The 25,891-nt window shown below is 43.7% G+C and overlaps 3 protein-coding genes across 4 annotated transcripts in view; 1 reads left to right on the forward strand and 2 right to left on the reverse strand.

Annotated features, from left to right (window-relative positions):
* STXBP4 (syntaxin binding protein 4) overlaps positions 1 to 381 on the reverse strand; it is a 151,652-nt gene extending 151,271 nt beyond the window's left edge. Inside the window, exon 1 of one of the 2 annotated variants that reach the window (XM_083598760.1) lies at positions 262 to 381. The gene's annotated coding sequence lies outside the window, so the exon portion shown is untranslated. The remainder of the gene's footprint in view (positions 1 to 261) is intronic. The other variant, XM_083598761.1, reaches the window with a different exon arrangement.
* Positions 382 to 493: 112 nt separating this feature from the next.
* On the forward strand, positions 494 to 6,525 carry COX11 (cytochrome c oxidase copper chaperone COX11; the record flags this gene model as incomplete). Its single annotated transcript, XM_083598994.1, has 4 exons — positions 494 to 778; positions 2,344 to 2,499; positions 4,396 to 4,521; positions 5,228 to 6,525. 4 exons carry the CDS (start codon positions 494 to 496, stop codon positions 5,408 to 5,410), a joined length of 750 nt encoding a protein of 249 aa, XP_083455120.1. The 3' UTR covers positions 5,411 to 6,525.
* Positions 6,526 to 6,618: 93 nt separating this feature from the next.
* Positions 6,619 to 25,891, reverse strand: part of TOM1L1 (target of myb1 like 1 membrane trafficking protein) — a 56,220-nt gene continuing 36,947 nt past the window's right edge. The window contains exons 8-15 of the mRNA XM_083598723.1: positions 18,303 to 18,436; positions 17,105 to 17,165; positions 16,199 to 16,319; positions 14,550 to 14,652; positions 14,171 to 14,231; positions 10,212 to 10,290; positions 9,193 to 9,274; positions 6,619 to 8,208 (exon numbers count right to left, since the gene is read on the reverse strand). Of these exons, the coding sequence (XP_083454849.1) occupies positions 8,142 to 8,208; positions 9,193 to 9,274; positions 10,212 to 10,290; positions 14,171 to 14,231; positions 14,550 to 14,652; positions 16,199 to 16,319; positions 17,105 to 17,165; positions 18,303 to 18,436 (708 nt within the window). The 3' untranslated portion in view covers positions 6,619 to 8,141. The remainder of the gene's footprint in view (positions 8,209 to 9,192; positions 9,275 to 10,211; positions 10,291 to 14,170; positions 14,232 to 14,549; positions 14,653 to 16,198; positions 16,320 to 17,104; positions 17,166 to 18,302; positions 18,437 to 25,891) is intronic.

Raw genomic sequence — 25,891 nt, forward strand, 5'->3', positions numbered from 1 at the left:
TTGTATCACGTAACCACAGCCTGAGGCTCTCTCACTACTCCGTCCGTAGAATCACAGGATCCGCAGCATTGTAGAGTGGGAAGGGAGCACCAGGGTCATCTAGCCCAACCCTTTGCAATGCAGGAACCTTTTGCCGGACGCGGGTCTCGAACCTACGACCCAGCGATCAAGAACCTCACGCCGTATCAACGGAGCTAGACCCTGCCCTGCGAGGAGGCGGGGCGACGCCGAGGGAGCAGGTAAACGAGAACGCGGACTTACCCCCCGCGGCCGCCGTAGTCGATTCCCGCAAGCGGAGGAGGCGGCGTTCCAAGCGACAGTGTCGCGCGCGCGCCGCCCGGCTGTGGGTTCGCCACCTTGGGGACCGAGCTCTCGCGATAACCTGACGACCTCGCGCGCGCGAAGAGAGGCGGCGGCGGCGGTATCGGCGAAGAGAGGAATGCCGAACGCGTCCACGTGACAGGACGGGGCGGGGCAGTAAAAGAGGAAGGGCATGGGCTGCTGCGCGCGGGGCTGGGCTTGCCTCGCGGCTCCCGCGGCGCGAGGATGCGGGCCCTGGCGGGCCTGGCTCCGTCTCCATGGCAACGGCGAGGCGGCGGCCTGCTGCGGGCGGCGCGCCAAGGGCAGCGGCGGAGACCCCTTCGCGGGGGCCCGGCGGCGGCAGCAGGAGGACTGGAGGCACCGCAACAAGACGGTGCTGACGTACCTGGCGGCCGGCGTCGTGGGCGTGGCGGGCATGTCCTACGCGGCCGTGCCCCTTTACCGCCTCTACTGCCAGGTGAGAGGTCGCCTCGGGGCTCGCTTCTCGGAGAGAACCCTGCCTCGCAGGGTTGTTGTTGTTGTGGGAAGCCAAGCATGGGGGGCGGGGGGGGGGGAGCCCTGCGAGACAGCGTTGCCCAAATGCAGGGAAGGAAGGAAAGCGACTGCTGCAGAGTCAGGGGAGCGACGGGGCTGCTTCCTTTGCCAAGCTGCGTGCAACCTGCTGCTGCTTTCTACCTGACTCGCAAATCTGCAAAATCCAACTGTTTGCATGAGTAGGGTCCCTGGATGTCTCTTTGTTTGAAGATTGTGTGTGCTGGATCTCTCCCCCAGGCTGGATGAGCAGGGGCTGCCACCTGTCTATTTTATTTTAGTTTTAGTTTTTTATTTATACTTTTCGAATTCATACATTTTCATTAGTTTTACAATCAATTTGACACTTCAAAATTGGATTTCCTTCCCCCCTCTTTTTGGGGTACCTTACATTTATTTTTCAATATCTTCTGCATATCCAAATTTGTTTTAACTTGCTCGTTTAATTATCTACTGTAAGTATATACTATTATAAAACTGCAGGTTATGGCAATGATCCTGCTAATGTTTTTATCTGTTTACAATTTGTCTGTAAATATTCAATAATCCATTTCCTTTCTCTTATAAAAAGTTTGTAATCTTGATTTCTTATTCTTCAGGTAAACTTCACCATTTCCGTTGTGGGGAGCCAAGCATGGGGGAAGGGCCTGTGAGACAGCATATAACAAATAAAGAAGAATGCATTCTACCAGTCATTGCCCACGTAGTGTTAGAAACTGATATATGAAAGCTAGGAGCTAAATGGCCATCTTAAACTAGGTGATGTGTGCAACAATGGAATGTCTAGGCGTCCTTTTTAATAACAAGAATACAGAGCTGAAAATGAACTGCAGCTAAAATCATATGTTCGTTTTTCACATTGTCTAGTCCTTCCCCTGCCCCCCCCCAATAGTCTTAAGAGGGTCTCTTCTCTGGTCTTCAGAGAGTGGCTGGAAGTGAGGAGGCAGAAAAAGCTTCTTCTTTCCTTCCACCCTGCAGTTTAATCTGAAATCTTAGGTAAAAGTACTGCGCCCAGAGCTCATATATTGCTCGCGCTAATGAAATGCCCTGTCACATAATATGCCTAGAACAATGGGAGTTTCAAACACTGCTCACATTTACAGAGTACACCTACATATGGGATCTTGTTATAACACCTATCCAGCACTGTTGAGGGTATTACTTGAAAACAGCACTTAGTTGAAGCAGATCTTAAAGCAAATCGTAGTTGAACATGCAAGCATTTAGACAAATAACTGTACCACGTGGCACATGCCTAGAAATCACTTGAAGGGTAAGGAAGTAAGTCTTTTCAGATAGTTTAATTGGGTGCAATGGACTCTTGCCATGTTTGTTGCCTGTCTAGCTTTTGTACACAGAAGTAGCAGCTTTTATGTTGGTTGTCTTGTGAAAGCTTTCTTGAAAGAGATTGTTTCTGTTTAATTCTTGCCTCAGATACCATTTCTTGTTTTTAATCAGGCTATTGTTAATTACAGCTTCTTTTCCTTTAAGGCTACTGGACTTGGAGGGTCAGCGGTGGCAGGCCATGGCTCAGGAGAGATTGAGACAATGGTACCTGTTAAAGATCGCATCATTAAGGTTACCTTCAATGCAGATGTACATGCAAGCCTTCAGTGGAATTTCAGACCTCAGCAGACTGAAGTATATGTAAGTTATTAAAATTTTGTAGAGATGGGTTTCATATATGTCTGGGGGTGTTGTGGTTTATTGATAGACAGAGGGGCAAGGGTTGTAAACTAGCCACACTAAATTGCAGTAATCATAATGAGAGGCTGCTTGTTTTATAATCTGCATTAAGGTCTACAGACTGCAGTATAGCAGTTGTTCACCTGTAAGAGTCAGAAGTTGGTGTGGTTTTTCATCTGCATAGAATTCTGAACCTACCATTCTGAACCTATCCGCACCCCAAAGTAAAATTAATTTGAAATGGGGCAAAGTAGGAGGGGAAAGGATATACTGTTTGCACAAATGCTGCTGTTGGTGTGATATCCCTGTTATTGCTAATGTTTGAAAATACTCTGCTTTGGATTTACTTATTTTGTTGAAAATATTTATAATCCTCATCCAAAGGTCCCAGGCGGGAAATAAACGCAGTCTAAACCAAAATTAAACAATAACATTAAACAGCACAAATCAAAGGCTAAATTCTGATTGGCCCTTATACAGGGTAAGGATGCAGTTAGTCTATTGCCAGTGATGGGTAAAGATTACCTCCTGGCAAACAGGCTCACAACCCCACGCTGCCTATTTGCTCTGAGCACAGATACAGTTATCCTTTTGTGTTTCCACGCGTAGGGAAATGCAACATCTTGCTGCTGCTGCTACCGAATCAGCTTGTGGACTTCAAGTTATTATTTAGTTACTACATTTAGTTTGCCTTTCTCCACCAAGCAAAAGGCACTGTGTGTGTTCTGTCCTTGCCCCACCCCACCCCCAAACAACAACACTGCCCCAAAAGTCACCCAGTGAGCTTCTTTGCCAAGTGGGAGTTTGAATCTGGGTCTCCCCAATCTCAGTTTGACCCCAACTGCTATGCCATATTGAATCAGTCAGAGGCGTTGAGTGAGCCATAGTGCACTTCTCTGAGTTCCTGGTTGGAAGAGCACAGCAGCATGCTGTAGAGACACCCTCTTTGCTGGAGACCTTACTTTTATGTAAATCTGCCCTCCGTGCCACATCTGCATGAGAAATAAACTCGCTTTCCTTTGAGCTTTCGGCAGTTTCTTGATTTAGACCTACTTTAGACGGGAACATTGTTAGCATTCCAACACAGAATGCTGATGAATGTACAGGTGTTGTCTACTTCAGGTGAGTTAGTGCAAGGGTTGACAACCTTTTAGGACCACTGGGCATGTTTTGAATTTTCAGAGTGTGCTAGGAGCACCAGTCACAAAATAGCTGTGGGGGACATGGCATAACACAGAATTAGAGAGATATCCCCAACAACCTTATGTTTAACATGCCTGATTGTGGAGATTGACTTTACACAAGTACAAGCATGCACACTGATGTTGTTGCTGTCTAGTAGCAACAGGGAGCATTCCCCAGTCCCAGGAAAAATCTACAAGGTGGCTACACCACACTTTCATTTCACAGAAATTGCTTAAAGGGGACCTGCACATTTCCCCCTTAACTTGCATAGGAGGGCTGGATCCTTACTTTTTAAAAAGGAAGAAAACTGGGGCATCAGTAAATCCCTTTGCAGGCATCAGGTTGGCGACCCTAGCATTAGCATAATTTGAATCAGCTGTACAAATTTAGCAATATAAAAACCTAAACACTGAAGAAAAGCCCTGCTGGATCGAGCAAAGGGATTGTCTAGTCCAGCACTGTGTTATCATAGTCCGCCCCCCCCCCCCAAATGCCCATGGGAAGCCCACAAGCAAAACCTGAGTGCAACAGCATTCTCCCAACCTGCAACTTGGGTTCAGAGGCAATACTGTGACTACTAGCCATTTATAAACTTACACACCATAATGCAATTTGGCTGGCAGTGACATAGGGGAAAGCAAGAAAGATCACTAGAGCAACTTCTTTTTACAGGTGGTTCCAGGAGAGACCGCACTGGCATTTTATAAAGCAAAGAATCCCACTGATAAACCAATAATTGGAATCTCTACCTACAATGTGGTACCTTTTGAAGCTGGGCAGTATTTCAACAAGATACAAGTAAGTGTAGTATGACGCGCTAAGAGTGGACTGCTGCTGCTGCTAACTGAACTCTCCTACTTTTGAAGCCTGATTCTGTTTTAATCCATGTTAGCAGCAATATCCAAGATGTAGGTATATGCCCTCCACTTTCCTTGTCATTGGTGCAAGGAAAACTTACCCTCCAGACTCAGGATCTAGCGCCACCCTTTGCTCTGAAAAAGCTATTAAAGAAAAAGTTGTTTTCTTTAATATCTGCTGTATCTTCTAAGACAAAGTAAACCTGTGTGATTTTGAATAGTTCAAAATATAACACACACACCCCCAAAGTGTGGATATAATATGGTTTAATTCGCTGTCAATGGTGCCAACGCTTCATGTTAAATCCTTGGGGTGATCTCCATTTAAGTTATAGTCAGCATAGACTCATTGAAATTCATGGAGTTTAGTCCATTAATTTCAGTTGCTGTACTACGAGTATGACTAACACTGGATATTACCCTTTGCATTAAAGCGGGTATTACAGTTTTCACAAGACAGTGGCAAAGTGAATAGTATATGGATTTTTCATGTCCTTTGGTGGAAAATATCACAAATAGCATTTTGCCACATTTAATTGAACTAGGCACAGAGGTTCCCCTCCCCCTTAAACTAGATTGTGGATATATTGTTGGCTTAATATAAACTTCAGAAACAATTCTAAACCCTCTTTCCCCCACATTTACAGTGTTTTTGTTTTGAAGAACAACGACTTAATCCCCACGAAGAAGTGGACATGCCGGTATTTTTCTTCATTGATCCTGAATTTGCAGAAGACCCAAGGATGGCCAATGTTGACTTGATCACTCTTTCTTACACATTTTTTGAAGCAAAAGAAGGACAGAAACTGCCACTCCCGGGTTATAACTAATAGTACAGCAGGCGGACACTGCAGTGGAGATTCCTCTGCTATTCAATAATTGTGATCTACAGACTGCAAAAGCACATTGCTTAACTCAGTAGGAAGATACTTAAAAACTGTAAAAGTTCTGTTTTAGTTATTGAATCGTATAGATTTGAAGATGTGACGTTTAATTTTGCACACAGGAACCATGATTATGAATAATAATTATAAAATGCATGTGACGGGTGGTATTTTCAAATCTAATTTAATTTTAGACACCACTAAAACTCCTTTAGCTGTTTGCAATATATCAGAGGTAGCCCTCTTCCGTAAATTGTGTGAAGGTTTGTAACCAAAGTGCAGATGCCATATGAAATGTTATGCTGAAACTCAGCTGTTCTTTGTCATCTGTGTTCTTATTCTCATAAACTGAACTCAAAAGAATCTGTAACCAACCCAGAATCAAAGGAATTCACCTCTTATAAGTTCCCTGATTATTATTTTTAGACCTATTTTTTTTTCCTTCCTCCTAGCCGTAACTCTTTCCTCCTACTATTCCCTTCTGTTAAAGTGACATTGAAGGTTAGCATATTAAACTTTGGTACTAACCTTAGAGCTGCATTGGTACCCAGATGGTGAAAAGCGGAGTTAAAATAAATAAATTTATTCTGCCTTTTTTAAAAAAAAAATCATGACTGTTTTGGACATTTATTCTGAATATAGTTTACATATCAGGGTGCAGAGGGACTTTTCCTGCATGTATTTCAGCTATGCTTTGAAGTACATGAAAGCACCTTTTAAAAAATAAAGATCAAATGACAGAATATTTCTAGGGATTCTGGCACTTTGGGTTGATAACAGTTTTACCTGAATTTTCTGTGCCCTGTATATTTTGTTGGGTGAAATTCCTAGCCAATGTGAATAGAACTCCCAATAAAGATAGATGTACCTTGGGGCAGGCAGGAGAAGACAGAAGAGGCATTGGTCATGGCAGACAACAGAAACATCGGCTAGTTTCAAAATATCTACACTACAAGTGACAGTGATGTTAAATGTATGATTCCAAAATGCAGTGAAGACTCAACAGAAACTTCAGCTCAAAGCTGGATAGCTGCAGAGCAAATAAACTGATAGATAAAGCAGCAACGGTGTGATGCCTTACTTAACACTGGCATGCAAACATTTGACATAAAATGCAGGAGGCAAGCTATAAAACCAAATAGGAAAGAGCTGTGTTAAACTGGAGAGTTGTGCAGCTACTGAAACCACCCATTAGCTAGTTTCTGACCGCATTTTATTTGGATTGTATAAAAACAGCATAGGAATTGTAAAACATAATTAAATACTACACAGCAATCAGACTTAAAATGTACCATCTGCAGTTAGCAAGCATTGATTTGAACAGCTGATTGTAATGACATTCATTATAAATAGGTTTGGCAGTCACAGTCTCAGAGCAGTAAATATTTTACTTTAAATCAGAAAGAAGGCACTTCCTCCCATCACCCTTTTACATTGTATGATCCTATGACCCAAGTGACTGTCCTTACCTGCTTAAAGATAACTTTAGTTGCTAATAGTACCTGCTTAATATGGAAAACAGCTACAGTAACAAACAATGGCAGAGTTGCTCCAAAATACCTTAAAGAGGAGTGTGCTTATGTTCTTGCTGTCCCCCATCCATCTGCTTAGTGCCTTGTTTAGCTGCTCCCAATGAAGCCCATGAAAACTAGAGCATTTGTGGCTTCCCATCACACATGCAGCTCTTTAAAGAATGTTAGGACAGAAATGGAGCAAGACTTCTACTACAGCAAACCCTCATGAGACTACAGTCGTACCTCGGAAGTCAAACGGAATCAGTTCCAGAAGTCTATTCGACTTCCAAACATTCAGAAACCAAAGCGCAACTTCTGATTGGCAAAAATAGTTTGCAAACCGGAACACTCACTTCCAGGTCTGCGGCTTTCGGAAGCCAAAACGTTAGAGAACTAAGCTGTTCAAAAACCAAGGTAAAACTGTTTTCACGTTCCCCTCTGCTTTGGAATAGCTTGTGCAAGTCTGATACAATGAGTGGATTACATAAACTATTTAGAGAAAAGTGCTATAGTGACCAGTCATCAGAAGACCAAGAAACTTGCTATGAAACATCTGATTTCAAAACTATGTGCCTGGTTAGCAAATAGTTTTACAGGAAGATTATACTGAGAGGATAGAGGGGTAAGGTCCACCCCCACAAAATGTAGCACTAAATCCCAGATAACAGCTTGAAGGCTAGCTTGAACCTCGATTTGGTCCTGGACCTCTAGCACAATGATGCACATCGACTTAAATCAAGTTCCATTATGTAGTTCTACCTATGGAAAAAGTTGTTTGTTTTTATAACTAAGCAGAATGTACCATGAAATAAAAGTACCTTATTTTTCTAAGTGCAAAGTTTCTTTTATAATTACAGTCTTGGGTATTTTGCTCCCTAGAAAGAATGGTTTTTTTAGGGGGGGGGTCATGCTGTATAGAATTTGTAGACTTTGGTCCAAAGTATACGCACAAGTAGAACCTTGCATTCTTAACGATCAACTGAACTTAATGTAATGCACTTAAGGGAGGATAGGTTTTGAATCTCTTCATATGAACGGTGTGACGTATCCAAATCATCTTCCAAAAATTGTCCTCCTATTCTTTGTCACAGAACTGACAGGTTTTGAGTGATCAAAATAGTCTCTAGTACTGGTAAAGTACTGGTTCTCTTGGACCTCTGCTTTTAACAACTGGTGTTGTTTCTAACACTTGCTTTGAATAGGTGTGCATCAATTTCTTCATATACAGGTCTGAAATCAAAAGCACAAGATAAAACACGCTTTTGTGACATGAATAACAAGGATTAGTCAACAAAACAATTACAGGAGAGCTAGAGGCTGAACCCCACATAGCCTAAAACTCATTTTGCTTCATTATCCATGGTATCCAATTCCTCATGGCAAGAATGGCCAGCTCATGGTCTGCAGCCCACATCCAGCCTTTCAAACAATTTTCTTTGACCCCAACGGACTTAGCTTCAATGAATGTCTGCAAAAATGAATGGTCAATGAGTCTGCCCACAAGCTCCCTAGTAACAGAAATAATCTCAATGTGTGAGGGAGATAATTGGGTTGTTTCCCGTGCTCAAAATGTGTGAGCAGAGCAGACTTCCATTTCTGCAGTGGGAATGCACTATCCTCTCCCCTGCACACATGCAAAATCTGATTAGGAGGGTCGCTCACCCAATGGTGGATTTTGCTCATCGTGTTTATCTTCTCTTTTGGATTTTCTATGTAATGCTTTTTCAGTGTTTTACTTCACGTAATTCAGATCTGTGAGGCCCTCGCTGCTTAGCCAGCTTTGAATCCATGCTCTCAGCTTTGTAATTACTTTTCCATGGCTCGGATCCAGAGTTCCTATTAGTAGGACTTCCATCACAAGACACTCCCAGCAGAGGCAGGAGGGGGAGGCAATATCTGCCAATTCTTTCCCCTGCAGCTTCCTGAAAAAATTGCCACCTTGTCCTGCGGAAATCTGCTGGATCTCTGTCCCTTTCACCAAGCAGAAATGATACTCTGGATCCAACCCTAGGGATTTACTTAAATATGTATTTTTACTAACGACAATATATTTTTCAAATAGTCCTGATTAAACAACAAATGTGCCTCCAAGAATGGTTTTTTGGCCAAATTTAATCAAATCACTCATTTACCTTCAGTTGCCAACACCCTGAATTGTATTATAAATCTGGTGTATCGACAAGCAGTAAATTCGTCATTCTCAAAATTACTTACTCTGTTTTGTCACTGGGAGCCAAGGGGTCGAATTCCATTAGCTCGTAATAATTGGGAGGAGGCGGACTGCTTTTTGATACGTCTGTGGAAGAAGGAAACCCAGAGATGTTAAAAAAAATAGTTAGCATCATTTTGCTTTGCTAATGTAAAATTATAACCAACCAAAGTCCCAGCTATCCTTAATACCACCTTCTTCTGTAATTCTAGGGTAAGGCAAAATTATACAAGTGGATCATAGCAATAGGAAAGAGCACAATACAAGCATGAAAAGGTTTTATGGACTCAAATATATTTAACCACATAGGAAGTTGCCTTATTGGACCAATGGTCCATAACTTGGTATTCTCTGCATTAAGTGGTAGGCTAACTCTCCAGGATTTCAGACAGGGAATATGCTCCCAGCTTTTCCTGAAGATTGAATGCCTTTTGCATGTTCCACTGAGGGATGGTCCTTCCCTAGTAAAATGTATTACAAGAACACAGAACTGTAGCTGCACTTAAATTTCCCAGGCCTTCGCATCGCTCAACATTGTGCAGGATGGTCTGAATTTGCAGCGGTTCTCAACCTGTGGGTCCCCAGATGTTGTTGGACTACAATGCCCATCATCCATGAGCTCTGGCCTTGCTAGCTAGGGGTGATGGGAGTTGTAGTTCAACAACATCTGAGAAAGGCTGAAGGGAACTCACTTATTTCTTCCCTGAAGTCTGGAAAACGCATTCAGCTGAGCTTACTTAAAATCCCCCTTTCCAGCTCAATTCAAGTCATTTAGGGCTGGGAAGGTCCGGGCCAGCATGCACGGCCTCTCCAGAGATAAAATTAACGAATAATTTATCTAAAACCAACATGTTCAGGCTTGCATTATGCAGTTGGTTCCCTTGGGAAAGCACAGTCTCACTTTCACACCTTGGCCTTGAAGCCTATCCAAAACAGGTCATAGTCCAAGTTGGACATAATCCTGCTGACATATAAGAAAGCAGTCGCAACTTAGGTAATGTCAACTGTAGTTGGTTAGACCTACCTGCTGGGGGCACCTCTCTCGAGCCGTTACTCTGAAGGCTTACGGGATGCACAGGTACTGGATTTAAATAGGTGTTCACCTAAGGGAATGAAATGAATTAAATCAGGTATGTAGGAAGATAGCTTTGTGAAAAAACTGGTTTAGCCTCACATGCTGGTTTATTCTTGCATTGTTTACGTCTTAATGTGAGGATTAAAGTTAGTATCAGCAGAGACAGAAATCCTTTAACCCTGTTGCTGCTTGCAATACAATTCTCTCTGTGATTCAGAAAGCGTTTACAGGGGTAACTTGGTTCTCAAACGCCTTGGTACTCAAACAACTTGGAACCCAAACACTGCAAACCCGGAAGTAAGTGTTCCAGTTTGAGAACTTTTTTGGGAAGTCGAGCGTGCTCTGTTTTGAGTGTTATGCTTCCAATTTGAGTGCCACACTTCCGATTTGAGTGACGCATTTCTGTTTTGAGTGTTACGCTGAGGTCTGTCTGTTTTTGCTATTTATTTTGCATTTTTGTGGCTCTTTTTTGTTTCTTTTTTTGTGGCTGTGTGGAACGCAGTTCAGCTACTGATTGATTCTGTGACTGCAGCACATTGTTTATTGCTTTCATTTTATGGATCAATGGTCTCGTTAGATAATAAAATTCATGTTAAATTGCTGTTTTAAGGGTTGTTTTTAAAAGGTCTGGAACAGATTAATCCATTTTGCAATACTTTCTATGGGAAAGCGTGCCTTGGTTTTGGAACGCTTTGGCTTTGGAACGGACTTCCGGAATGGATTAAGTTTGAGAACCAAGGTATCACTGTAGTGGTTCAGCTGGGCTCCAAAGAGCTACTTAGACATGCACTAACCTTTGGGTTATTTCTTTGGGGGGGGGAGTTTTTAATAATTGCTGGATCACAAGTCGTAACACAAGCTGCTTCCCAATCTCCCTTGCAACAGCCACGAGAGTATTGTTTAAAGAGGGGTGTGTGTGGAATCTCATTTCCTCTCGGACTCGTGGAGCAAACCTGTTGGTTCACTGGCCTCTAGACAATACATTTTTGAGGATTACTGTAGAATGCGGATATCCTGTTTACCCAGCCTCCCTTCGCCTGTTTTAGCTACACTGCAAGGTTGTTGTAAACCACACTCAGTTCAACCTTCAATGCAGTGTATGAAAATAACTGATGACGCTAGAGGTTTGTTGTAAGCTACTCTCTACTCTACTCTTTGCTCTTACATTTTGGTTTTTTGAGGGGTGGGATGGAAACATGGATGCCGAATACCAGCTACATAAATCTCTATGGGCAGCTCACACTCAATTCCTATAGTCAATCTTGCATCATAACCCACTTCTGGAACATTTAAAAACAGGTTGATTGGCATGAACCAGGAGATGACCTCTCCAGGGAACAAGGTGGTTCCCCTTATCCTTTTTATATTCACATACAATACGATACGGTAATCTTTATTGTCATTGTCCCATACAGAACAACGAAATTGAAAAAAATCAAAAAAATCTACATCAGACATTCAAAAACCAACAAGCCTGCTATCCCAGCTATCCCAGCCTGGTTAGCCCCCTAAAAACTCTGATACCCCATAATTAAATAAAATATACTCTCATAGAGACTACCTTACATTGCGTTTAAAACCAAAATCGCATTTGGATAGAAACTGTTTCTCAGGCGGCTAGTCCTAGTCTTTATAACTCTGTACCTTCTTCCAGAAGGCAGAAGCTGAAATAGATCATTTCTGGGGTGTGCACTATCCTGCACTATCTCTGCAGCTTTCTTATGACACCTGGAAGCATAGATTTGATCCAAGGTGGGAAGAGTGCACCCAATTATTCTCTCCGCAGTCTTTACAACCCTGGACAGCTTTCTTTTTCCCCTGACTGTGCAGCTCCCAAACCACACACACAGACCATAAGTTAATACACTCTCAACAGTACAATGGTAAAATGCCAGCAACAGGTCCTTTGAGAGGTTATTTTTTTCCAGAGGATTCTCAGAAAATATAACCTCTGCTGTGCTCTTTTCATCAGGTCTTTGCTGTTTTCTTCCCAGGTTAGGTCATCTCTCAACTCCATTCCCAGAAATCAAAACACCGAGACCTGTTCCACGCACTTCCCCTCAATCATGAGTGGCTGAATAGTCAGTTTACATTTCCTAAAGTCCACAATAATCTCTTTTGTTTTCTTTAAGTTAAGTCAGCTGGAGAAACCCAGGATGAGAACTAACATCCTATACCCCTTTTAAATGTGCTTGTGGGAGGGGGGTATTGGTTTGTTGTTGTTTTTGTTCTTGCTTTCATCATGTGTTTTGTACTTTGTATGTTTATGTTATGAGTCGCCTGAGATCTGCAGATGCAGGGCGGTATAGAAGAAGAGGAGAAATGAAGCAAAGGGCAATAGAATAATTAAATTGTACAGTTGGAAGGGACCCCAAGTATCACCTATTCCCTGCAATGCAGGAATCTCAGCTAAAGCATCCATGACAAATGGCTATCCAACCTCTGCCTTAAAACCTCCAAGGTAGAAGAGCCCATAACCTCCAGAGAAGGAAAAGAATTTGAGACAGAGCTACAAATCCTCAACTTCCACTCTCCTCAGTTCTGCTCTGTGGCTCCTTCCCTTCTCTCCTAGCTAACCTCTCCTGCTTCCCAGCAGATCAGTGGACATTTTGAAGTGTCATATTCTGGCTCTGAGAGCCAGTGTGGTGTAGTGGTTAAGAGTGGTAGACTCGTAATCTGGGGAACTGGGTTCACGTCTCCGCTCCTCCACGTGCAGCTCCTGGGTGACCTTGGGCTAGTCACACTTCTCTGAAGTCTCTCAGCCCCACTCACCTCACAGAGTGTTTGTTGTGGGGGAGGAAGGGAAAGGAGAATGTTAGCCGCTTTGAGACTCCTTCCGGTAGTGATAAAGCGGGATATCAAATTCAAACTACTCCTCCTCCTCCTCTTCTTCTTCGGCCACACCTTCCTCTTCAGTGGAATTCTCTTCCAGCCAATTTAATTCCACGGCCACCCATTGCTCAGTACTTACTGGGCCATTTGGGGAACCTCCCCCTTCTTTAAATATTTCCTAAATGTTTGTTTGTTCTCCTAAGCCTGCGAGAAGATCCTTCCCTCTTGTTCATGGATGACACTGCTTCAGCTGCATAAGGACTCGGGTTAAGTTTGGCACTGGTAAGGGTGTTAAGACGAATAACTCCTATAACTAACACCATAAACACTGTGCGGCTGGACCAACAGGGATGGGGAACTTGTGGCCCTCCAGAAGTTGCGGGACTACAGCCCCCATCATCCTTGAACATTGCCATTGGCCATGCTGACTGGAGCTGGTGGGACCCAGAGTCCAACACATAGCATTCAACCATCCCTTATTTGGCAGGAAAGTCCCTTATCACAGCGCTGTGTCCCGCTGCTGTCCCTTATTGATGATGTCCCTTAAATTTCCCGGGTTTCAAAGGAAGCAGCTCCTCTCCCTCCCTCCCTGCCGGCCAGGGAGGAGGGAGGCTCCAACTGTGTTGCTTGGCTGTGTTGCTCACCCAATAAGGAGTCTAAGAACGACTGGGGAGGTGGAGCTTGCATGCCTTGTGCCGATCAAATTGGCCGCATTGCCTGGGAACTCGCCTTTGCTCAGCGCTTCCCAGCGGAGAGGTAACAGTGGTTTTCCTTGCTGCATCCCCTTTGCCGGGTTGCTGCGCTGTGGGAACCACCACTTGAGGCTTCGTTTGGCTGTTGGCTGGGCTTTCTGCCTTTGGCTTGGAGGGGCTCAGAAGTCAAACATACCTGTGTTTGGAAAATCCCTTATTTTGGCTGCTGATCCCTTATTTTCGAGGCTGCTGGTCCCTTATTTTCAAATCTGTAAGTTGACAGCTTTGGTCCAACATCACTTACGCAAACAGAAAACATGTGCAAAGCTATCTCTCTGTGATACTTGCTACTGAAGAAGGACTGAGAAACAATTTGCTACTTACATTGATGTATGTGGCGCTACCTGGAAAGCTTTGGCATGTACTTTGTGCTTCTGATGTGAACCTAGGAGAGGAAAGAATGAATGGGAAGCCATCAAGGAACCATACATGAAATTTCCAACTCCAGCATTCAAGCTTCTGGCCGCATTGTTAAACCCCTGCGTTCTCAATTTGTCTCGGTTCACAAAAGTCCGTACTGCCCTTCTACAAATTACCTTACAAAATGAAGGACAGAATCTGACAAATGTTTGCCTGTCTTTTTAATTTTTGCCAGCTTCCAGAGATGGGACGTTTGCGTGACCATGTCCTGGTTTTCAACTTTCCCTATCATCCTTTAAACCCCATTTAACAGGTTTAAATAGCTTCAAAAACTGTTACTTACAGAGTGTGTGCAGCATTTGTAGTTGCGAGTGAATTCAGTTGAGGGTAAAGTGGTGGCTGAGTAGGATAGGGACTTGCAACAGCAACACTTTGTGGCTGGCAATCTAAAAAAAAAGAAAGAAAAACAGGCATGACTGTGATTTTTCTGCAGACCTTTAAAACACAAAAAATAAAATATAGGCAACGTTTTAAGGTACGATATCACTGTGGTGATCTCTGATCAAGACATTGGCCCAGGATATAGATCAATAAGCAGAATTCAGCAACACGTTATTTCAAATAAACTGAAGGTGGGGATGTGTGTCTTCTATTATCCAGTCGCCATCTGGGAGTTCATGTGAAGTTCAGTTCACAACAGCCTTCTTCAGATGATCTTTCCTGGCTTTATAAGCCACGGTTCACCAAGCTGGTAATGCGTGTTGGGACTGAGCACTCCTCCCTCGCTTCTTCCCTTCATATGCCAGCTCTGGCGCAAAGATTCTGGCTTCGATTAAGCCAGAGTTCCCTATGCGAAGTGGAGAATTTTGGCTACTGATGCGTACAGGAACAATGCTAGTGATCCAAAACACCCAAAGGTGGAACTGCCTGTACTTTGCCTCCATGTATGTGCCTCTGGCTTCTGGGTCACAGTCTGCATCTCTTAAGTATGGTGTCTGAAATGCATCTGAGAACAAAACATGCAAAATCAGACCACTTGGTCCATCTAGCTCCATCTACACTGGAGGCAGACCTCCAAGGTTGCACACAGGAGATATTCCTGGCCCTGCATGCAGATGCTGGAAATTGAATTGGGGCCTCTTGATTTCAAAGCAGAGACTTTCTAACACTGAGCACTTCCCTAACAATAATAAGAGGGAAGTGGTGATTTTGACCTATAAAACGGCTCAGGACCGCACGACCTCAAGGACTGCCTCTCTATGAACCTTCCCGGACTTCTGAGGCCCTTCTTCATGTGCCTCCTCCACAAGAGGTCCAGAGGGTGGCAACACGAGAAAGGGCCTTCTTTGTAGTGGCTCCCCATTTGTGGAATGTTCTCCCCAGGGAGGTTTGGCTGACACCTTCATTATACACCAGACAAAGACGTTCCTCTTCAACCAGGCCTTTGGCTGATTGACACCCAATGCCCTTTTAAAATACGCTGTGGAGGGGGGATTACTGTATTTGTTTTTATCATATATTTTGTGGTTTTTATAATGTTATATTATGTTGTGAATCACCCTGAGAGCTACAGGTATAGAACAGTATACAGTGGTACCTCGGGTTAAGTACTTAATTCGTTCTGGAGGTCTGTCCTTAACCTGAAACTGTTCTTAACCTGAAGCACTACTTTAGCTAATGGGGCCTGCTGCTGCTGCTGTGCCGCCGGGCCACGATTTCTGTTCTCATCCTGAAGCAAAGTTCTTAACCCGAGGTACTATTTCTGGGTTAGCAGAGTCTGTAACCTGAAGTGTATGTAACCCGAGATACCACTGTACAAATATAATAACAATAACCATAATAATATAAGAATCTCTCCTGTGCGACACCTTGGAGATCTTCCATACTGCAGCTCTCCAGTCCAAATCCATAGGACCTGTACAAGGATAAGTCTGTTTCCACATTTTCCCACAAGGTTCATAGCACTCCATTAAAACATACATAGATACTCACTCAATTCTGAAAACTGAGGAGGTGCAGGGCCAGCTTCCCCGGGCTTTGGCACAGTAGTGGAAAAGCTTGAAGCCAGGTCAAGCAAATCACACGAAGGAGCAGATGGCTGGTTGCCATTGACCTTGAGAGGAAAGAAAGAGATCAGAGGTTATACCTAGTGTTCCCTCTTAGGTGTAGGTTGAACATTCAGTGTGCAACAAGCAATTGCCAACGAGGTCCTTTTTGCTCTCTTATGGAAGCAGATCTTGGCTGGTGGTAAGGGTCTCCTTAAGTCACCAGTGTGACCATCTATGATTCACCAGCTATATCTGTAAAATCTGAAGGTTCTCAGATCAAGTAATAGAATGAGCAGGATATAATTTTGCATTGATCCCGAAGAACACTTCACAGTTCAAGATACGTGCAGCCAAAATCCATTAAGAGAATTATCTTCTGCAAGAATTGTATAAGATGACAGCTTAACAGCTGTCATTTGAAGAAGCACTAGGGATGGTATTGTGGTTTCCTCCTCCCCGCTTCCCTGCTTTCCTTTTGTAGCAGCTTTTCAGTGGACTATATATATATAGAGAGAGAGAGAGAGAGAGAGAGAATGATTTCTCCCCCACCCAGACATATTTGGCTACTTTCTCTGTAATGGGTGAACTAGCAATTTATGCTTTGTCCTCTTTGGAACACTGACTCTTACGCACTGCAATCCTACGCACACTTACTTAGGAGTAAGCACCACCAAACTTAGCTTCTGACTTGCTGCTGAGTCAACATGCCTAGACTTAGAAGGCATGAACTATAAACGTTGCAAAACGACTCAAGAGACCCAAGAATCTAACAGCATCAGAGGTTCCAGAATTCTTTCCCTAACAAAAGAAGGCTCTTTCCAGGCTAGAGGACGGGCTGTTAATTACTTACCCCTGCACCTTCGTTCTGAATCCTTTGATTCTCCAAGAAGCGTACTCTGTTTCGAGAGAACCTGTATGAAATGGTACGGTCAATACCTGCATTTCAAACCATGCAGTTACGATGAACAATGGAAAGATGTGTGTACAATGTTTGCCATATTCCAGAGATGGCCAGTCAGTTGAGAATCACCAAGGAGGCAAAGCTCACAGTCTCTGAGCAGACCTCGAGGGGATGTTATCTTCCTTCTTTTTTTAACCTCAGCTAGCAAGGAAGATAGTTGTGGATTATTTTTAGCTTGCCTGCTTCCAGCTTTTGCCAGTGTTTCTTCTTACAAGAAAACCCTCCCAGGGGGAAGAGAAATTAGCCCCATCACTCAAGAATGGGTGCCTGCTTGTTTTAAAATAAATAAACAAGCCAAAGAGAAAACAGTAAGAAAGAAATTGGTCCCATTATTCTAGGGCGCTTGAGTAATGGGGCCAATTTCTATTTATCTTTTATTTTATCTTTTGATTATTTATTTATTTATTCATTCTATAATGAAAACATTACATTTGGACAGCATTTATGTGCCAAGGGAAAGAATTGCACTGTGCCACTCAGATTAACAGGTAAGCGACAATGTTCGCTTCTCTCCAGAGAATTGTGTCTCAAAAGAAACCTAAACGGACACGGAAAATAACGTAAGCATCACAACAGAGACTTGTAACTTAGTCTATTCAGAGATTATCTCCTTAAGGACCTCTCCCAAGGGTGGGATCAAAAGTAGGTCAGAGGCTTTCTCCCCTGCTCCTTGCTGTGGGGTGAAAAGTGAACTGAACAATGGAATGCCAGACTTTGCAGTTGCTGAGAGGCAAATATTGCATGGTCAGGATGAGATCCTATGCTCACCAGCCAAGCATAGGTTCCACTGATCAGTCATTCACTTCTCTCCAAAGCAGAAGGGGAAGGGGAAAGTGTACATGAGGCCTACTCCCAAGGAACACTTCAAGCTCTTTGTTAGCTCAATCACAACTTTTTTATTGCAGGAGCAGGCAACCTGTAAGCCCTTCAAATATTGTTGGACTACAACTCCCATCATCCATGACCGCTGAGCCAATGTTGGCTGGGGCTGATGGGAGTTGGAAGGGCCAGTTTCCCCAACCCTGAAACTGGCATAACCTGTGTATATATAAGCAACGAGTCCCCAGCATATATAGAACAGCTTTACCTTTCATGTCCTAGTAGGACATTATTCAGATTTTCATTCACTTGTATCAGTTCTGTGATCACGTCTTCATTCTGCACAGTCGCTAGCAGCTCCATAATTCTCTCTTGCATCACCCGACACGTCTTATAGAGCTTCTGCCAAGGGATGAAAGGAAAGACATTCGTTATCAGCATTTGAAAGGCAAAAACAACAGGCATCAAATACACATTGTTTGTATCCAAGGCACACAATCAGAGGCTCTTCACTGTTCTGGTGACCACATACAGGGCTAGCCCTTCCATGTAGCAAGCTGAAGCAGGTTCCTTCATTGCGATTTAGAAAGGAAGGGGAAAGCAAATGATGATGATGATGATGATGAAGAAGAAGAAGAAGAAGAAGAAGAAGAAGAAGAAGAGGAGGGGGAGGAGTTTGGATTTGATATCCCACTTTATCACTACCCTAAGGAGTCTCAAAGCGGCTAACATTCTCCTTTCCCTTCCTCCCCCACAACAAACATGCTGTGAGGTGAGTGGGGCTGAGAGACTTCAGAGAAGTGTGACTGGCCCCAGGTCACCCAGCAGCTGCATGTGGAGGAGTGGAGACGCGAACCTGGTTCCCCAGATTACGAGACTACCGCTCTGAACCACTACACCACACTGGCTCCCAGTGTGTAGTCTTTGCCTGGGCACCAAAATGTCTTGGTCCAGCACTGATCTGTCCTGAAAGCAGATGCAATAAAAAAGGAAGGCTATACAATGGTGCCCCGCAAGACGAGTGCCTCGCAAGACGGAAAACTCGCTAGACGAAAGAGTTTTCTGTTTTGGAGGTGCTTTGCAAAACGAATTTCCTATGGGCTTGCTTCGCAAGATGAAAATGTCTTGCGAGTTCCTGCGGGGTTTTTTTCCTTTCCCCCCCTTTTTCTAAGCCGCTAAGCCGCTTATCCGCTAAGCCGCTAAAAGCCGCTAATAGCGCTAATCCACTAATCTGTCAATGGGCTTGCTTCGCAAGACGAAAAAACCGCTAAACGAAGAGACTCGCAGAACGGATTCTTTTCGTCTTGCGAGGTGCCACTGTATCTGCTATATCCTCTTCCCTTGGATTCTTTTTGGATACCGGCGACTACCATAAAGAAGGAAGAAGTCTTTGCACTCTCCACAATCTGCCCTGGAAATCCTTCAGATGAGTTTCTTAATTGTACTGGGGCTGTCTGAATCAAGCCACTGTGTGTGCATAGGATTCTCATACTCGGAGAAGTAAAACCAGCAACTGACTAACGTATCCATTGATTTCAGTGAGTCTTCCCAGAGTCTTCTTTTTCTGAAGCAGTTGCCTGGGGACAATTGGTCAAATCTGTTTTCTGCTACTGTGTCCTGCAGATTGACTCAACTGCTTGGGTTATCTGGAGTTGAGTTGCCACAGGCCTACTTTGTTTCTCAATAAGACATTATACGTTGGCCATTCACAACAGAGGAAGCTTGTTAACTAGACCATTTACACCACCATCCTGTTCCCTAAGGAGCCCAACCAGATCCTTCTGAGGAGCCCCAACACAAGAAGTAAACAGGATTTAGTACAGTGGTACCTCGGGTTAAGTACTTAATTCGTTCCGGAGGTCTGTTCTTAACCTGAAACTGTTCTTAACCTGAAGCACCTCTTTAGCTAATGGGGCCTCCCGCTGCCGCCACGCTGCCGGAGTACGATTTCTGTTCTCATCCTGAAGCAAAGTTTTTAACCCGAGGTACTATTTCTGGGTTAGCGGAGTCTGTAACCTGAAGCGTCTGCAACCTGAAGCGTATGTAACCAGAGGTACCACTGTACTGTGACTTATACAGTCTCTGAACATGGAGATGTCCACTCTATGTCTAGCAGATCTCTCTCTCTCTCTCTCTCTCTCTCTCTCTCTCTCTCTCTCTCTCTCTCTCATCTATCATCATCATCTTGGAAAAGTAACAAGTAAAGCATGATGAGGGCAGCCATCCTTCATCACAGGAGCAAGGAGCCTGTGGCCCCCTAAATGATGTTGGAGTCCCAACTCCCATCAGCCCCAACAAGCAGGGTCAGTAGTCAAGTGGGGTGGTGGAAACTGTAGCACAGTAACATCTGAGAGGGTCACAGTATCCCCATCCCTGATTGCTTGTGCATAGCATAGCTGTCAATGTTTTCCCTTTTTTAAGGGAAATTCTCTTATTCCGAATAGGATTCCTCGCAAGGAAAGGGAAAAGTTGACAGCTATGGCATAGCATTTGGTAACCATTAATGGTGTTCTCGTGTTTAGCCATCATGCCCTCCATTAATGAGTCTCATCGTTAAAAACAAAACACAACATGACATCACAACACCTGATGCTGCGACAGCCTTGAGGTGTGCCTCAAGGTTAGAAAATAGCTCCAAATCACCAAAGGCCAGAAGCTTGGAGATGCTTTAGAAAAGGTTGTATGGGCTGTTTTTATAAAAACAAAACAAAACTGGAGGCAATTCATAGCCGAGAAACAATCCTTCAGCTTTGGCGGAAGGAACAAACAAACAAAAGCCAACCTATAAAAGATGCATGCGTGGGAGGAAACTGAGTTTCTACAGATAAACGGCAATAAATCAGTGCATATAATTGGCTTGCTCTTTTTTTACTGCTGTTTTTACAAGGTGGCTGTGTGCACCATTATGTTGTTAACTGCACTGCTCTATATCATTTTAAAACTGCATGGTGGGGAAGAAATGATAGCCCCAGATCAAAATTGGGAACGCCCCAAAACACAAGAGAAATTAAGCTGTCACCGCTGCGTGTCCCCCCAAAATTGAGGAGTTTGCATTTCTGGCCATTTGCAAAACTTGTATGGCAGCATCACCATTCACCAGATTGCAGACCTTGCCTGTTTATTCGTTTATAAGGTTTGCTAAGCGCCCTTCACCATAAGGTACAAGGCCAGGTTACAACAACAAAATATACAATTATGAAAACATGACCATTCTAAATTAAGCAGAGCTATTCTAAATCGAACGGAACAGTATGAATCTGGCAAAATACCTGGGGTTATATCAAATGCTAGTCCCACTCATGAGTAGCCCTACCACAAGCACTGAGTTGCGCCCAACATTGGGGGGCTGACGTCACGTGTATTGCGCATTGTGTGACATCATGCGTGCGTGACAACTGTCACATCAGGAGAGGCTTACTAGGTTTGCTCAGTGTCTCCCAATGTCGCGCGGCCTCCTGTGTCCCCTCAAGATAGGGGAAGAGGTGAGCCCTGTCCTAGCAGACATTTGAAAGATTGAAGGCACAATGAGAAGGGGACGACAGAGGACGAGATGGTTGGACAGTGTTCTCAAAGCTACGAACATGAGTTTGACCAAACTGTGGGAGGCAGTGGAAGACAGGAGTGCCTAGCGTGCTCTGGTCCATGGGGTATACGAAGAGTCAGACACGACTAAATGACAACAGAGACCCATGGAGTTGGCGCACCTGAGCCCTACTGAGGTAAATGGTCACAACCAAGTTCGGTTTGTTAATTCCAGTGGGTCTACTCTTGAGTAGGACTTAATTGGATGCAGCCCTTTCACGCTGCAGGTCAGTATACAGTGGTTGCGTCTTCGGCACACGGTGAAATCTGTACAATAAAGATTTGGGATGCATCTCTGTGGGGAGATAGTTCCACAATTCAGGGGCTGCCAAAGAGAATTCTTTCCCAGGACACCATTCTCCGCACATCTGAGAGTGATGGAGCTACCAAAATATTTCCCTCTGCACATCTTAGTGCCAGAGAAGGTCACTATGGATGGAGATGGCCTTCCAGATATTGGGAGCCTAACACACTCATTAATGTTGTTGTTGTTGTTGTCGACCTAACACACTAAGTAATGTTGTTGTTTATTGAATTTGTAGACTGCCCTATACCTGCAAATTTCAGGGCGGTTCACAACATAAATTATAATATAAAAAAACCACCCGTCTCTGACTAAGAGCAAAAAAACTCAATCTCTTTTGAGTAACAAGGCTGATTCTAAACTTATCCATGTGAATGGACGGATTCCCAGCACCTCCCACAGATTTACAAAGTAGTGAAGCGTATCTTCTCAGAGTTTTAAATCCGTAAGATGTGAGATCTCTAGACATCTCAGTTGTACACAGTTCATGTCTACAGTGTACAGGAGGAAAGGGGAAGCACCTTCAAATTAACTACCTGCCTCCTGGATATTGATGAGACGATAGATGAATTCTTTAAATAAATAAGTACAAAGAAACTGAAAATAGCAGACAAAAAAAAAAAAGGAAACGATGAGTTTGATTTAGCCTTTGTCAGACTTAGAGATCATCCTAATGATTCCAGTGGGTTCCCTCTGACTAAGACTGCATCCAACCCAATGATGTTATCTTTGGGCTCTTGAGACAGCATTTATGCCACACAGCTCTCCCACAGATCATTTCTTCAGTCTCATGTCTCACGTGGCTTTCTGGAGCAACTACCGTTTCTGTAATGAGTTGGCTTACCACAACGATTTTGTGTGGTGATTTAATTCCTCCAAATGCACCTTCATGTGGCGAGAGAGATCCGGCATTTTACTACGAGAGCGAAACACATGCCCTCATGCCACAAGTACCAGATCTTGCCACATGAGGGCACAGCAAAAGCCACACAAAAGTGGAAAATTCATCCCATTAAAAAGTATCAAAAGGCGCTGGAGGGAAAAGGGACTCATGCTGTATTTCTGGATTCCTCACCATGGTTTTGTCAGTGAATGTCAATAGCCCAACCCCTGTGTGTGTGCATGTGTGTATTAAGGTTTTCTCTTTTTTGTTAATATTTTTAATTTAATTTTAAAGAATATAAACAGCTAACAAAGTCAATTAAGAAACCATATAAAGAGATTACTCTGAATCTCTGAATCTCCCTTCCATCACCTCCATGGGTCCTAGTGACAATATTTACAACTGCATATCAATCAGTTACCCAAATTTTTTACCCATCTAAATTGTCCATAGTTCTTGTTACTTTACAAGCACGGTTAAAATCCTGCTAATGTTTTCATCTCTTTACAATGGTCTCCTAAATAAATTATAATTTTCTCCCATTCATTTTTAAAGTTCTTGTCCTCTTGGATCTGAGCTTCCCAGTTAATTTTGCCATTTCAGCATAGTCCATCAACTTGGTAATATATGTCTTAGGTGTTTTGCTTGAGGGGGCGTTTTGGAGAAGTGTCCGTTTTTCTTCTCTGAAATGGATATTTTGTATTCACCAAAACAGCTTCTTAGATTTCCATACATGGCCAAATCTTTATGGGGTGCCGTGTTGTAAATGCTTAATAAAATAAGTAGGAAGGGCAGCTATTAAAAAGAAGCCAAGTCAGACAGTATTGGTGGAATCTAGTCGTATATGCAGTGTTCTTGAGAAAACAATTACTTTTTTTACATGCACTTGGCATTAGGAGAGAATAGTGTGAAGGCTTGGTCTGTTTATGGAAATCCACATTATACTATCTAGAGCCACTGGGTTTGGCAAAAACATTTTCCCATTACTGAAGTACTCAAAGAAAAAGACTTGGACGGGATTTTCTCTTGATAAGGAAACATGTTATTAGGGAAATCTCCCTTTCCGCCTTCCTTTTCCAAGACTACCTCCCAGAATTTCACTTTTTTTCAAAAAGTTTTTATTAAGGATTAGGTTGTGTTATAAAACAGAAATCAGTTCTACAGGAAATCTCCAAAATAATTTGTTTACATTTAAAGCCACTTCAAGGATGGTGGTTTTCTTCATTATGGATTCCACCTGTGGTAGACAGGTGCAAAAGGAGTCTGGGTATACAACTATTAACCAAAAAGTTTGTTTAAAAATGGGCATGTAATTTGCTTTAAAAAAAAAAAGAGTTTGTGATTTGTTTGTTTTAAAATGGGTTTGTGCTTTGTTTTTAAACCTGATTACCTCATTCTCTGATAGGCTTAATGATGCTGGGATCTCTTCGGTTCTTTTAAACTTTTTCTTCTTCTCTTTTTACATTTTAGAACTGGCACAGATTAAAAGGAACGGGAATGGGCCAAGAGGCTGCAGACACTGCCATCTTAATTTTCCTAGAATATATCTGGACCCCATTATAGAACTCTGGGGAAATCAAGATGGTAGCTGCAGTTACTTTGCCTGGGGGTTTTCTCACAGTCCTAGACTGGCCGCCCCTGCCTGTCCCCACAGCTGCCCATGGTGGCAGCACCCAGTGTTCCACCCCAGTATACTGGACAGGGAAACTAGACACTGGTTCTGGGTCCCGCTCCTTGATAATCCAGAGTGCAAATTAATGCCTTGAGATTCCACATATTCCATCACCTTTGCCTTTCATTAACTACTGTTTTAACTGCTATAGCAAGGGTGTCTCTGGAGCTTAAACTGAGGCTCATACAACAAAAAATAATATTTAGAATATAGGTAAAGGTAAAGGTACCCCTGCCCATACGGGCCAGTCTTGACAGACTCTAGGGTTGGGTGCTCATCTCACTCTAGAGGCCAGGAGCCGGCGCCGTCCGCAGACACTTCCGGGTCACATGGCCAGTGTGACATCGCTGCTCTGGCGAGCCTGCACCAGCGCAGCACACGGAACGCCGTTTACCTTCCCGCTATAAAGCGGTACCTATTTATCTACTTGCACTTTAAGGGTGCTTTCGAACTGCTAGGTGGGCAGGAGCTGGGACCGAAAGACGGAAGCTCACCCCGCCGCGGGGATTCGAACCGCCGACCATACGATCGGCAAGTCCTAGGCACTGCGGTTTTACCCACAGCGCCACCCGCGTCCGATTTAGAATATACTGGACCCCATTACATTTGTTTTTTAAAAAGGGCTAGCTAAGCTATCTAACAGGACACGGGTGGCGCTGTGGGTTAAACCACAGAGCCTAGGACTTGCCGATCAGAAGGTTGGAGGTTGAATCCCCACGACGGGGTGAGCTCCCGTTGCTCGGTCCCTGCTTCTGTCAACCTAGCAGTTCGAAAGCATGTCAAAGTGCAAGTAGATAAATAGGTACCGCTCCAGCGGGAAGGTAAATGGTGTTTCCGTGCACTGCTCTGGTTCACCAGAAGCGGCTTAGTCATGCTAGCCACATGACCCGGAAGCTGTACGCCGGCTCCCTCGGCCAATAAAGCGAGATGAGCGCCGCAACCCCAGAGTCAGCCACGACTGGACCTAACGGTCAGGAGTCCCTTTACTCTTTAAGGTACAGTGGTACCTCGGGTTACATACGCTTCAGGTTACATACGCTTCAGGTTACAGACTCCACTAACCCAGAAATATTACCTTGGGTTAAGAACTTTGCTTCAGGATGAGAACAGAAATTGTGCTCCGGTGGCGCAGCAGCAGCAGGAGGCCCCATTAGCTAAAGTGGTGCTTCAGGTTATAAACAGTTTCAGGTTAAGAACGGACCTCCGGAACGAATTAAGTACTTAACCTGAGGTACCACTGTATCTAACTGTTGGGGATGCAATAGGGATAATGCTTCTTTAAAACATGTGTTTTTCCATTGTGCTATATTGAAAGATTTTTGGCAAAAGGTAACTGAAACCATCAGCAGAACGGTGTGGAACAACCTTACATTTACAGAGCAAAATATCCTCTTGAATTATATACCCAGCACATGG

This window comes from Podarcis filfolensis (assembly GCF_964270895.1).
Source record: "Podarcis filfolensis genome assembly, chromosome: 2".
Taxonomy (NCBI): Eukaryota; Metazoa; Chordata; class Lepidosauria; order Squamata; family Lacertidae; genus Podarcis; species Podarcis filfolensis.